Here is a 14,884-nt window from a genome sequence, read left to right as displayed (position 1 = left end):
CTGGGTTGAAAAACTCTTATTGTTATTTCTTACCCAAAGTCATAAATGTTCCATTAGTAACTTTCTTCGCCATAAGACATTAAAATTTGCAAAGACTTTTTACATATATTTTCTAATATAATCCTAACCACCCCTCTGTGGGAGCTCTGTAACCCCTATGTTATAGCTAAAGAAACTGAGATTCCACAAGGCTGAAGCAATTGTAGCTTTGGATTGGTAGTCAGTCTTTTTCTCCTAACATAGAGATTGTACTTGGATGCTTCAAAATAATCCATGGCTTATTAACATTTGGGTTTTAACATTCATTCCTTCAGCAAGTAACAGGGTACCACTAGCCGTATTAAAGCTAAAAAGGTCCTAGGAATCCATCAGATTACCTGATCACTGAAATGAAACAAGGGATTGCTGAACTCTATTAAACTTTCATATAATGTTGAAAGAAAGCTTTGTAAATGAAAACAAATCGAAACAAGTCCATGTATACACTTACTTATAGGGTTTGGTATCGAACATGGTAGAAAAATAGCCTTACTCAAGCCATCTACTCTTACGTGACTGCTATAAGAACACTAAGTCAGACCAAAAATTTTATTTTCAAAATAATGATTCTCTTCTCTTCAATCTTCTAAATAATAGTCAGGTTGCAAATTGTTAATTATAATACCCAGTTCATACCAACTACATACTAACAGAACTAATCAAGAAAGCAAAAAAAATTCCTAGGTCCTCAAAAGGAAGAAATAAGCCTCAATTATTTATGAACTCTCCTTTCCTTGTTAATTCACCCACTAAAAAGTCATTTTATATTTTTATATTTAAATCCTTTTAAGGATATTATTTGCTTCCTTGGTGATTACAAAAGTTTCAAGTTTATTTCCTAAACTACAGGCAGTAGCTTCTTTTCTGCAAAATGTAGATCAGTTCAGTTAAAGGCATTTACATCCATATTTTCAAGTCAGCTAATACTTTACAAATTAAGTCTTTAAACAGTTGATTACAACAGATCTTATGTTATACAATGATTAACTAAAAAAAATATTTCTTTGGCATTCATTCCTGACCATTTAGCATTTTCAGATCAGTGGCAAAAATCTGTGAATTCAAAAATTCACAACATATTTTACAGGAAATTCTCCACCATCCACTGTCTTTTCTACCTAAGTTCAATAAAAATCAATCAATTCAAAAGATGATCACCAAGCAGCTAATCTGTACAAGGCATAGTACTATGTCACACCAGTAACATTTTAACCAGCAGAAAGAATAAACAACCTGAGCATTGTAATTTAGCAGTCATCTTTAACAGCATGCTGTGTAGTATTTGACCTTCCAAACTGAAACATTACATTTAAGATCCTCATTTAGAAAATTGGAAGAAAAATAGAAATATTTCTTTCTATGTGGTGAAATAAATTTACCAAAACCAGGAGTATACATATTGCTTTTTTTCATATATGTTTAGAGTTTAAGAGAAAAAAAATGTAAAATCAAAAGTATAGATGAATACTGAATGTATGACCCAAATTCTGTCATAACAGGTAAAGTCCCTCTTGTAACACTACTAGTTCATCAATCTCACTTGGCTGTTAACTCTACAAAGATGACCTTCAAGAAATACATAAAAATTTCTATCTTGATCAAACAGGAAAAGCTCCAGAGCTCCTGCCATGCAGTGATGAGCCCCTTCATCACCTGGTTTCAGAAAAATCATCCTAGGAAGGAATTTGATAGACTCATTAAACAACAACCTGAAAGGATTTGTGCTTTCTTTCTTAGATCACTATTCCAATGACTTCATTCCAGCTCACATTTCAATTCATCCTGAAAAATGAGAGGTTAACATGTCCTTTATGGAATACTCAGGTGGATCAGTTTCAACTTCTGGGTGAACCACTCATATAAATATCCAAAGATCAAGATTACCTAACTAAATGGTATGTGCACAGCAATCCCAGTGGTCAGAGTTCAAAGTTCCAGTTTTTAATGCCAAAATATAAACATCACCATAATACTCACTTTCAGTTTCTTGTTTAGTTTACAGCAGTATCTGTACACCATTGCCAAGTTCAGAGGTCCAAAATCTGCATAAAAACTGAGATTGTTTAAAAAAAAAAAGTAGTATTTAGTAGAAATATAGTTTTCAGTAACATCAACGCTCATTTTTATTTTCATTAAAATTGCAAACAAATTTTAGTTATTGTCAAGAATAAGGGTCAATATATATAGAATCCAAATAACTAATGGTTTTACCCTCCTGAGGATCACCAATTACTATAACTAGTCTCCGGTCTCTTAACAGGGAACTGTTTGGACAGCTCCGAGTTCTACCTCCTTCTATCTCCCTGCCAGGACATTCAGAAAAAGGACTAAAAAGCAGGCAACAAAAGAAGCAAGAACATAACATGTTCACTTCCTACTTTTATTTATCATCTACTCAGTTACCAATTCTAACTATTCCCCTCAAACAGCGCTCTCAGTTCTCAAGGACTTCAATCTAGTGGTCTTCTTTCAGTTTTCTTCTCCTTGAACTTTCTGCATCATGTGACACACTGGCCCTTCTCCCTCTCCCCACCCCAGATGTCTCCAGGCTACAGTCAGCAGTCTGCAGCTCTCTCGCACCCACTATCATGAATTTCACTGATAACCCTATGGAAGGGAGATTAGATGGCTTCCACACTTGAGACCCAGGATCAGCCTTTTCATCTTCAACTACCTGTGAACCTCACATCTACAGGTCCTTCCATTACCTGGAACTCAGAACATCTAAAACTCAACACATCTTTCCTTCAAATCAGCCCACCAGACTCAAAACATTTGCTTCTCCCAGTTATTCGGGCATGAAACCTTTCAGCCACAACAGGGCAACAAATAAATATCAATTTAATTCTCGTACACCAGAAAAGCTACTACTCTTAAGTCATCCCTTGCTTTTCCATTCCAATGTTAGCAACAAAAGGGCAGAGTCTTCATCTCACATCCTTACTGCTTAAATTCTCCCACTCCCTTGCCCAATCATCCTGTATGCCACTCCAAAGATTAATCTTCATAACATCTCACTTCTCACATATCTTCCCACCAGTCAAAAATGTTTAATGGCTCCTTACTCCCTTCAAAATAATTCCTTGGCCCAGCAATCAAAGCCCTACACATGTATGCTCATGCCCCTCACTTCCAGGATGGCTTTACCTCCTAAAGGGCCCCATTTGGAATCTGCATTCCAACAAACATGTCCATTCCTCATTCCCAAATACTGCATATGCATATTCTTAATCCAAGCCTCAGCTCACACGGGTCTCCTTGGCTGGAATGCCCTCCTTTTTCTCTTTCTGCTTCTCTCTAGCTTCCTCAAAATCCAGTTCAAATCCTACCTTTGCAGTCACCCTTAGGAAACACTACCCTTCTCTCAAAGTTCCCAAAACTTAACCATCTGAGACACTATCACATATTGTGAATTATCTTTTTTTTTTTTTACGTGTAGTTCCTACCTGCCCAACTACAGGGTAAGCCTCTCACTCTGGGGCTCTATTTTATACCGTATAGGCTTAGAAGAACATCCTGCTCATAATATAAAATTTCAACAAACGAGTCCTCATTTTGAATATTTTGCTCACTAATGTGCTCAGATTCAATTGAGCCTAGACCACAAATTTACTAAATATCAACAAGTTTCAAAAATTTATTAAATTACCAGTAAGTTTCAAAAATCCATCCCCAAAAGACCTTTATTTTGAGAGAGTCATTTACTTTTTTTCTGCTACCTGAATTACAGTATTATAGATACATCATTAAACTACATCAAATCTGCCAGGAGCCGGATTGGTAATATTTTGGAACTTATATCCTAGTTAACACCAAAATTTGCTGTCCCGATACACAGGCTTCATGAGAGAAAAAACAGAGTTGCCAAAAAAAGAAACTTGCAATGATTTGAAATAAAAAGTTACTGATATATTTCTAAAGTTCCCAGTGTGATGCTGTGTTGTAAGTATAAACAAAATACCCATGAATTCAAAATGAACTATGTTGATTACACCTAATTACTGACCAGTCTTGGATGGTAAACAAGAATCCACTCAAAAGAATCAAAATGAAAAATATATAAAAATAAGCACCTACCAGCATGATTAAGACAGCCCTGTTTCTATCACAGAGATTTCCTTGTCCTTGAGTTACTGGAAGTAACACTCAGCTAATAACCCCTGTTTTTTCCTACTCAAACATGAATGTTGACACTTGCAGAATGTTAAGGTAAATCTAGAATTTTTAGTGATGGTGGTTTTATCAGCTTTTTAGATTCACTTTGAATAAATTTCAGGAAGGCACAAAGAATTTGAAGCATCTAATTCCAGTTTCATACTAACCATCAGAAACCAACTTTAGTTTCAAACTCATAACTGTGTAGTTTCTAACTGCACAGCCAGCTTAGCCACATGTACTTTTGGAAGCAACATGGTTAACAAACACACCTGTTTCACCAAACATCGGATAAGTAAACTGGTATACTCCAATAAAACAGGAAGAAGTACATCAAATACAGACCATGTTGTTAAGTTGATCTGTACTCTCCAACACCTGTGGCTATTTAAATTTAAATTAATTAAAGTTATACACCCTATTTCTATTGCAGCATTATTTACAATAGCTAAGACATGGGACCAACCCTAGTGTACACACATAGATGAATGAATAAAGATGTGTGTACGTATACACACACACACACAGTGGAATATTACTCAGCCATAAGAAAGGATGAGATCATGCCATTTGTGACAACATGGATGGACCTAGAGGGTATAATGCTAAGCGGAATAAGTCAGACAGAAAGACAAATACCATATGATTTTACTCATATGTGGAATCTAAAACAAGAAATGAATAAATAAACAAAAAGTAGAACCAGACCTATAAATACAGAGAGCAAACTGCTGGTTGTCAGAGGGGAGAGGGGTGAGGTTCAGACAAAATGGGTAAAGAGGAGTGGGAGATACAGGCTTCCAGTTATGGAATGAATAAGTCATGGGGATATAAGATACAGGGAATATAGTCAGGGATTGGTATTGTATGGTGTTGTATGGTGAATGGTATTGTAAAGGTGTTGTATGGTGACAGACAGTAGCAAATTTGTGGTGACTGTAGCACAATGTATAGAGAAGTTGAATCACTATGTTGTACACCTAAAACTAATGTAACATTGTGTCAACTATAGTCAAATAAAAAAATTTTAATTAACTAATATTAAAGTTAAATAAATTAAAAATCAGTACTCCCATCATATTAATTAGCCCATTTCAAGCATTCAAAAGCTTCATGTAGCTAATGGCTACTGATTTGGAAAATGAAAATATAGAACATTTCCATCATTGCAGAAAATGTTCTGCACTCATAGAAAACACCAATCAAGATGAAAAGATGAGGACAAAAATAACTATAAAACACTAGAGAAATTGCCAAGTAACCTGAGTGAGGTATGGATAAAGCGTTTGAAGAAACTGATGTCCTTCCCCTTCAGAGGCCTACACAGTTCCCCATAGTGAAATTAGGCTCTGGGAATTCCTATCCCCTTTTGTTCAAGAAGGTCATATTTCCAGAAAGACAATCTGAGACCTAGAGCAGGGGAGGAGAGAAAAATAGAAGAGGATCCTGTCCGCACTCTTTTCTACTGTCTCTCAAAGAAACAGGTTGCTGTAAGAGAATCAGACAGCTATAAGAAGCTATATCTGCATCTTGGCCACAGCAGCAGGTTAAGGGGAGATGAAAAGCAATCTGAACCCAGTTTCCCACCTTACAAAATCTTAAAGCTCAATGGGCCAGCTTTCATATTTCACAAAAGGAGGGATGAGCCTCAAGTCATACTAAGAAATGCAGTCAAAACCTTTGCACAGCCAAGAGCAATTTAGAACAGGTCTTCAAAAATCAGAAATGTTGCAGGCAAATATAAAGCCAACAAACTCTTTTTTTTTTAAATATATTTTTTAAAGATTTTATTTATTTATCAGAGAGAGAGAGACAGAGGCAGGCAGAGGGAGAAGCAGGCTCCTTGCTCTGCAAGGAGCCTGATGTGGGACTCGATCCCAGGACCCTGGGATCATGACCTGAGCCGAAGGCAGACGCTTAACCGACTGAGCCACCCAGGCATCCCAACAAACTCTATCCTAAGGCCATTTTATATATTCTTTCCTCACAATGTTAGCATTTCTAAGAATATATATGTATTTATAATAATATACTTTTATGTTTTTATATTGTTTTCTAACTGGTTAAATACATTCTGAAAATGTCAAGATCATTGGGGCAAAATATGGTCATAGCTGCTCACACTGTTCTGGGTTATCACCAATTTTGATATAATAAAATGCCATGAGTAAAGAAGACACCTTCCAACAATAAGCTTCCTTTTTTTCTTTAGGTTTTTATTTAAATTCCAGTTAGTTAACATACAGTATAATATTAGTTTGAGGTGCACAATATAGTGATTTAACACTTCCATACAACACCTGCTGCTCATCACAACAAGTGCCCTCCTTAATCCCCATCACCTATTTCACCCATTCCCCCATCACCTCCCCTCTGGTAACCATCAGTGTGTTCTCTATAGGTAAGAGTCTGTTTCCTTGGTTTGCCTCTCTCTCTCTTTTTTCCCTTTGCTCACTTGTTTTGTTTCTTAAATTCTACATATGAGTGAAATCATATGGTATTTGTCTTTCTCTGAATGACTTATTTGGTTAGCATTATACTCTCTAGCTCCATCCATGTCGTTGCAAGTGACAAGATATCATCCTTTTTATAGCTGAGTAATATTCCACTGTATATATATATACCACATCTTCTTTATCCATTCATCAATGGACACTTGGGCTGTTTCCATAACTTGACTATTGTAGATAATGTTGCTATAAGCATCGGGGTGAATGTACCCCTATGAATTAGTATTTTTCTATTTTGGGGGTAAATACCTAGCAACAACATGCTTCTTTAGAAGAATCCTCTTCACCAGAGGTGGGGGAAAATGGGAACACATTTAATAAGCCAGACCATTACTAGAGAGAAATATTAAAATACAAAACCAATTGATAGCAATTGAAGTAGGTCAAATGTGCTAAAAAGTATAAAATATGTACTTGGGCAGAGCGCCTGGGTGGCTCAGTCATTAAGCATCTGCCTTTGGCTCAGGTCATGATCCCAGGGTCCTGGGATCGAGCCCCACATCGGGGGCTCTGCGGGAAACCTGCTTCTCCCTCTCTCGCTCCCCCTGCTTATGTTCCCTCTCTTGCTGTGTCTCTCTGTCAAATAAATAAATAAAATCTTAAAAAAAAAATAAATATGTACTTGGGCAACTTGCAACCAAGGCAGGAGAATGAAGGAGTTGGGCTCAGGGTAGAAGAAATGGAAGTCATCAACCCGGGGACAGTGAAAGAGGAAGAGAAATGGCAGAGATGAGTCCTGCAGAGACATAAGAAAGAAAAACCTGAGGGCTGAGTGGGCTCCTAAGTCTGAAGTTAATGACACAATAGATAGTGTCTTCTCCATTCTGGCAATTCCCAAGAAGAGGCCTCCAGAGCCACAACCAAGCAATGGCCACCACTTTTTCTTGGATGGGGGAGGGAGGGATAATCTGGTCTCATTTGGGCTCATTTGGGCAGGGAAAACCATGGATATATTATTTGATTATTTCAGAGTACCTTCAGCTTTCCCTCCGAAGGAATGAATGAACGAACGAACAAATGAACCTCTTTTACCTATTTGTAAATTTCCCCTTGTAGGTTGGCAAATTATGGGTCAATAACCAGAACGAAACTCATGAATTATTCAGTAAAAGTCAGTTCATCTGTCTTTTATTTGGTAAGTATAAATAGCTAAAATCAAATTCTTTCCTGTCTTGAAAGGAAAGAAGTTAAAAGAATTGGGAGCCTTGCAAGTGGGGAGAGGAGAGAAGAGAGAGTCATCTCCTTCTGGGGAGGACAAAGAAATGGGAGCCCAAGGATCAGAGCAATCGTTTACCAGGGTCATCCACTACCCACAGGGTCACCCAATACCCACAGGGTCACCTAATACCCACACTGCTGGCCCTACAGATTTGAAGTAAAATATAAATTGGGCCTAGAAGCCTTTTTGCTATACCCAAAGTATCTAAGTCTTCTTATAAGATTTATGAAGTTTATGACATATCATTATTTTGTGTTTGGTTTTTCAAACAAACCCTAATTTAAGTGGGTCCATTCTCAGAGAACTCATTGTGTAAAGCACTATTGTACCTTATTCTGCATATCAGAAGTTTCATCTAAAAATTTTCAACTCCTCAGCAAAAAGATAAGCTATATTCCAAGCAGTACTCATTCATTCAACAAAATTTATGACCACTTACTCTGGGTAAGGCACTATAAGTTGGTATATTAATCAGAGTGCTGACAATACAAAAAAAAAATTTTTTTTTTATTTTATTTATTTGGGAGAGGGGCAAAAGAGGAAGGAGAGGGAGAAAGAATCTTGAGTAGACTCCATGCTGATCAGGGAGCCTGACTCAGGGCTCAATTCCATGACCCGGAGATCATGACCTGAGCCGAAACCAAGAGTTGGATGCTCAACTGACTGAGTCACCCAGGCGCCCCTACAAAAAAAAAATTTTAACTGCTTTACGATAGGATGGAGAAATTCTATAAGATTATTGTAAGGCATACCAACTCTTCGATTTTTTACCACAACTGCTGACAGTTTTTGTCTGTTCATTCACTCACTCACTCAAATACTTACTGAAAGCCTACAGACTGCTATTCCATGCTCAAAAAGAGCTCACCACCTAATGAGAAGACAAGTAAACCTTATCACAGTGTGATAAACACTGAGTAGCAGTATCCTCTGAAGCACAGTGAGTTACATATATGTGTGTACATATATACAATTTTAGTGAAATTGATCAGTGCAGCCCCGTGGGCTCCACATACCACCTAATAATTTCCCTATCACTGGAATATTATCCACACCCCTCCAGTCAGATGATAAAGTTCTTGTACATGGCTAAAACTCATAATAATCAACTTTCAAAAAAGCTTCAACTGCTTAGCAAACACTAATCTAAGAGTACAGTCTGAAGCCCTTACAGTTCAAGGCTTATACTCAAGCCCTTATGGCATAGCAAACCACAGTCACGTTGACATTGACTTTCAGGGAAGAGAGATGGCGCGTTGAAGAAGCTCCCCAACTCCATAAAAGTCACACAGAGTCTGACAGAAAATCGAAGACCACTTGGAAACAAGGGGTTCTAGTCCCAACTTGATTGCTCAGTGTCCCTGGCATGTGCCTGGCACTCCACATCCTCGTCCATCAGATGAAGTTGCTGAATTAAGGTTCTAAAGTTCTTTCCAAATATTATATCATATCATATATCACATTTCTAGCCATTATGTACATTATAGACTATTATATGTATATTATAATATGTACTGTACTATAATATGTACTATAGACTATTATATGTATATTATAATATGTACTGTATACATGTATATATATATATATACATGTATACACACACATATATATATACTAGAGTCTGAAGAGTCTAAGACTCTAGTTATACATATTGGACAAACCCATTCAACAGTGCACATGTTTCCCAAGGGCTACTAGCCCTATTGGATGAATTCTGCCCTCTCAATGTGTTGAGTCTGGGTACAAAGGCATTTCCCTCAGAATAGCTCCTCCAAGAAGGGGAAGAACCTTACAGCTTTCCCCCGGAAATTCACTATGCTTTCTGCACAGCTGGGGAACAAACCCACAGACCAGAAAGTGTCTTCATAAGGTAGGAAGCTTGATCTCATTACCATTTACTTGCCTGCATGAAGTTTGACATTTGTTGAGATCACAAAGGAAGGAGAGAACCCCAATATCAACTCTGACTCCTGGTCTTTGGTACATTATTCTCGGTTTTTAGGAAAGTACAGGCAGACAATACCGGCAGACAATACCGGAAGTATGAGGAAGCCTTCTCCGCTTAGTACCTTCTTACCCCGGGGCAAGTAGCAAGGCCCTGCTGCTGCTGTAAAATGGGTTAGTGTCGCCACTTTGCCTTTAAGCCAAACAACAGGCTAGATTGTGTCAAGCAAGCTTCCAGTATCAGAGTCTGTCATTCTGTGACTTCCCTCTTTGGAGCAAGCCAATTAATGAAAACCCCCTCTGAGACGCACAGTAATGAAAACAATAGGAGATTTCTTCAGGAATGCACGGGTAAAATTAAAATTCACTCCCACAGAAACATTCTCAAGCAGTGTAAGTTAACCCCTTTATTCAATGGCAGGTATTGAAGGCAAAAGGACTATGCAGACAGTACACTCGTGGCTTTGATAGAAAACAGAATGATGACTGATGCCCTGTACCTAAAAGACTAACCCTCCTCACATTTCATAAAGTAACTAAGGCCTTGAAAAGGAAAATAATTACTCTAAAACCCAGTAATGATCATATTACCCCTCTAAACTCTTGGAATTAAAAGCAAAACCCTCATACTTGACTGCTGGTGCAGTCCCTACCTCTCTATCTTTGGGGCTTCATTTCCCTGGTTTTAATACTAGTAAGCTCCAGCCAAGCTATTCCTTTTAGTCCCCACCTCAGGCCTTTAGCACATCACCCTCCCAGGCCTAGTTAACTTCTACCTACCCTTTAGGTGTCAGCTCTAGTCACACTTCCTCAGAGACTCTTTCCCTGATCCCTCTCCCACACCCAGCTCGGCCCTCACCCCATTTCACACACACCCCCACACTCCCATCCCACCCCCACAGGCCAGGCTCCATTGTTATGTGCTTCTAGTAGATCTTTGCTTCAGAGTACTTACAAATAATCCTATGTCTGAATATTTGATTAATATCCTCCGCCCACTGGACTATAGAAGCTCCATGAACATAGGGCTGGGTTCGCATGTGCTCAGTGTTATGTTATATCCCTAGTGCCTGGCCCAGAGATGACTGAGTAAGGAATGAAAGACTGAGATGTGGCTGGTTCATCTGCAAAAACACTGCCTGTTTCCATTTAATCTTTCTAAACCATACACCAGATTAATGTGGGGAGAGATACCAGATGTCACATTTTATTAGCTTTAGGCACATAATAAAACTAACTACACAAAATTGACAAAAATGACCTAAGATGTAAAGGCAGTAAAGGGGAAGGAGAATAGCAAGATGGCCCACCTCTCAAATGCAGGGAAAGGTCTAGAGCCCAACCCCACCATCCCCCCTTCAGCCTGTATCTTTATTACCAGCTTGCTCCCAGGGTAGCCCACTCCAGAAGTAACCCCCAATCTAAAAAGACTCACCCTGACTATACATCACCCCAACTCCTTTTGTCTTTCCAGCCCCTTCAGTTCTGAGAGTTCTGCCGCATTAAAATCATCCTGAGCCTTTACTTTCTGGTTTTCTAGAGTTGCAGCCAATCTGCTGTGGGGCTTGCAGAACAAAGTGCAATGTTGGACCCTAGGGAGGGTCTATCAGAACAGGAAAGGCACTATTTTACAAGCCCACCATTCACAGCTTCCTAGAAGAGATCTTTTTAAACCTTTTATCTCACATTTAGAAAAAAAAATTTTTTTTAACGTTTCAGATTAATTCAGCTGTGTAGAGAATTATTCATTGACTACCAGGACTAATATAAATGCTATACCAATACACGCCCTCTTAAAAGAAATAGAAATGTATAGAATAAGAAACCAGTTATTCGGGGCGCCTGGGTGGCTCAGTCGGTTAAGTGGCTGACTCTTGATTTCAGCTCAGGTCATGATCTCAGGGTTGAGACTGAGTCTCACGTCGGGCTCTGCACCGGCTGTGGAGCCTGCTTTAGATTCTCTCTCTCCCTCTGCCCCTCCCCCCTCTTCTCTCCCTCTGCCCCTCCCCCCTCTTCTCTCCCTCAGAAAGAAAAAGAAAGAAAGAAAGAAAGAAAGAAAGAAAGAAAGAAAGAAAGAAAGAAAGAAACCAGTTATTCAAGGATCCTCAATTCAGAAATCTCAATCTGGAATAAAAATGAGAATTTTAAGTAAGCCAAAAAAACAAAGTCATATTGTTTCTTCTAAAGCCTGCCACAAAACCCATGCCCTTTAGCCGTGTTTATAAGAGAGTCCCACTCTCACACAGTCTATTTAGTCTTATTTTGTACCAAAGGCTAATAAAATATGATGTCTGGTTTCTATGCCCATAGTCTATTAGACTTATCAGACAGACCGTAGGGACGAGGCCGCTATTAGGGGCTGCCCCACTGACAGTAATGTCAAAAGCTAACCCAATAGTAAGCAGCACCTAAAACGTACACAACTCCTAGTAGTTAGCCATCGATAAAAACTCACTGAATAAATTAAAACCACTAAAAGATAACGAGATGTTTAGCAAACAGGCACCATTTGCTACATAAACAGAGAGCCCTTCATTCCTTAGGAGCAGCTAAAACCATCCTTGAATTACAGGGAAACTGTATAAAAAAATGCACTTATAATAGAGTCTGAGTATTACACACACAAAAAAAGCAAATCATAAGCAGTAAACTCTTCAAGAAGGCAGAAAGGCAGATTCAGGGCGCCTGGGTGGCTCAGATGGTTAAGCGTCTGCCTTCGGCTCAGGTCATGATCCTGGAGTCCCGGGATCGAGTCCCGCATCGGGCTCCCTGCTTGGCGGGGAGTCTGCTTCTCCTCCCTCTGACCCTCCTCCCTCTCCTGCTCTCTGTCTCTCGTTCTCTCTCTCTCAAATAAATAAATAAAATCTTTAAAAAAAAAAAAAAAAAGAAAGGCAGATTCATCTTAGAAAAGTCTCACAAGGGGCGCCTGGGTGGCTCAGTCGTTGAGTGTCTGCCTTCGGCTCAGGTCATGGTCCCAGGGTCCTGGGATCGAGCCCCGCATTGGGCTCCCTGCTCAATGGGGAGCCTGCTTCTCCCTCTCCCACTCCCCCTGTTCCCTCTCTCGCTGTGTCTCTCTCTGTCAAATAAATAAATAAAAAATCTTAAAAAAAAAAAAAGAAAAGTCCCACAAATGATAAAACTGCTTTCATATTTCAAGATGTGATTTCCCAACTCTTTGTAAGAGCTGCCTCCCTGGAATGCCACATTCCCAGACACAACCAGACAAATGCATTATTACTAGACTATATCCATCAAGGAGAACAAATGTGAAATAAACCATCTTTGCTGGTTCTCCAAAAGAAAATTAAATTTTTTAACAAAAGAACAAGTCCAAACTAGCAAATTCTTCAATTCATCAATAGGATGTAAACATCTTTAAGGCCAAAATATTAAATGTATAAATTAATACATCAAACATTTTATTCAGGGGTGCCTGGGTGGCTCAGTCGGTTAAGCCTCTGCCTTCAGCTCAGGTCATGATCTCAGGGTCCTGGGATCTAGCCTCTGAGTCATCAGGCTCCCTGCTCAGCAGGGAGTCTGCTTCTCTCTCTCTCTTCCTCTGCCCCCCCCACTGCTCGTTCTCTCTCTCAAATACATAAAATCTTTAAAAAAAAACCATTTTATTCAAAAACCATAGTTCACACAAACTATTTCCTATAAAGGAATTCACTGTCAATTACAAATAATTGTGATCATTCACCAGATGTTTCCAAACTATGAGGACCAGGAATAAATAGTACATACTTTCAATAAATAAGACGATATTTTGATGGTTCTCATTCAACATCTGATTCTTTGGTGGTCCTGGAAGTATTTAGATGATTAACAAACCCAAAGTTTTTTTAGGTAAATTCAGAAACTAAAGCTCAAAAAAAGATTTTTTTAGGGCACCTGGGTGGCTCAGTTGTTAAGCGTCTGCCTCCGGCTCAGGTGATGATCCCAGGCTCCTGGGATCAAGCCCCATATCGGGCTCCCTGCTCCGTGGGAAGCCTGCATCTCCCTCTCCCACTCCCCCTGCTTGTGTTCCTGCTCTCGCTGTGTCTCTCTCTGTCAAATAAATAAAATCTTTAAAAAAAAAAAAAAGGTTATTTTAAAAGAAACAATGAATTTGACACTTAAGCTTAGAGAGCCCAGTTCAAATCAGGGAGTCAGAAAGGAACTTAAGATCAGCGTCCCACCCACCTTTTCAGTGTTTAAACAAGTAAATATCTAAAAATCCTGAGCAGGCATTGTCTGTTTTTTTCCTTAAAGATCATAAAAGACAAAGACTCCTCTTTTACTTTCATTATAAACCCCCCTTTTTACGTCCTTTCCCCATCCCCAAAATAAAACCAAGCAATAAAACGGCAAACCCTCCTTCTGATTTATATACATTGCCTCCTTTAAGGTGTCCCTTTGTCCCAGTCACCCAGGCCAGAAACCTTGAACTTACTTTCAATTCCTCACCCCCCTCCCCAACCTGGTCAATCCCAAATACAGTCAATCCATCCCTTTTAGCTTCTTCCCCTTTTAGCTTCTTCCCCAGGTCTGGCCTTTCTGTTCCCACCGCTACAACCCTAATCCAATCCTGCCAAAGCCTAAACAGACCCCCACCTCCCAGCCTAAACCAGAGAGCTCTGACCAGTCTCTCTGCCATTGATAAACCAGCACAAGTGAGGTCCAAATGGTTTTCCACCATCCAGTCCCCAACTACGTGTCCAGCCTCCCCTGGCACCTCTCTGCATTCAAATATTTGCCTCACCTAACAGAATCTTGCTAACCCAAACACTGGAATCTCTACTTTCTTTCCTTCCTCTTTCGCTCACTCATTCATTCACTCAGCTAAAATTTCTTGAGCACCAGCTGTGCGTCAGGCACCGCGCTGGGTTGTAGGGATACCATGGTAAGCAAAAACAGTAGTACTTGTCCTCATAGAGATGATGAAATACACTCTTTGCTCTTCCATGCCCTTCAAAAGCTAGCTCAAACCATTCTATGAAGTCTTTATCACCCTGGGCAGTAATAATCTCTGCGT

At 39.3% G+C, this 14,884-nt stretch overlaps 1 protein-coding gene across 2 annotated transcripts in view; it reads right to left on the bottom strand.

Annotated features, from left to right (window-relative positions):
* CDC14A (cell division cycle 14A) overlaps positions 1–14,884 on the bottom strand; it is a 177,862-nt gene that overhangs the window by 154,552 nt on the left and 8,426 nt on the right. For both annotated transcript variants that reach the window (XM_044914081.1, XM_021690005.1), the window contains exon 3: positions 2,017–2,092. In XM_044914081.1, coding sequence (XP_044770016.1) covers positions 2,017–2,092 — 76 coding nt within the window. The remainder of the gene's footprint in view (positions 1–2,016; positions 2,093–14,884) is intronic.

The sequence above is a fragment of the Neomonachus schauinslandi genome, chromosome 4 (genome assembly GCF_002201575.2).
Source record: "Neomonachus schauinslandi chromosome 4, ASM220157v2, whole genome shotgun sequence".
Classification (NCBI taxonomy): Eukaryota; Metazoa; Chordata; class Mammalia; order Carnivora; family Phocidae; genus Neomonachus; species Neomonachus schauinslandi.
This window is presented reverse-complemented; position numbering and strand designations above follow the sequence as displayed.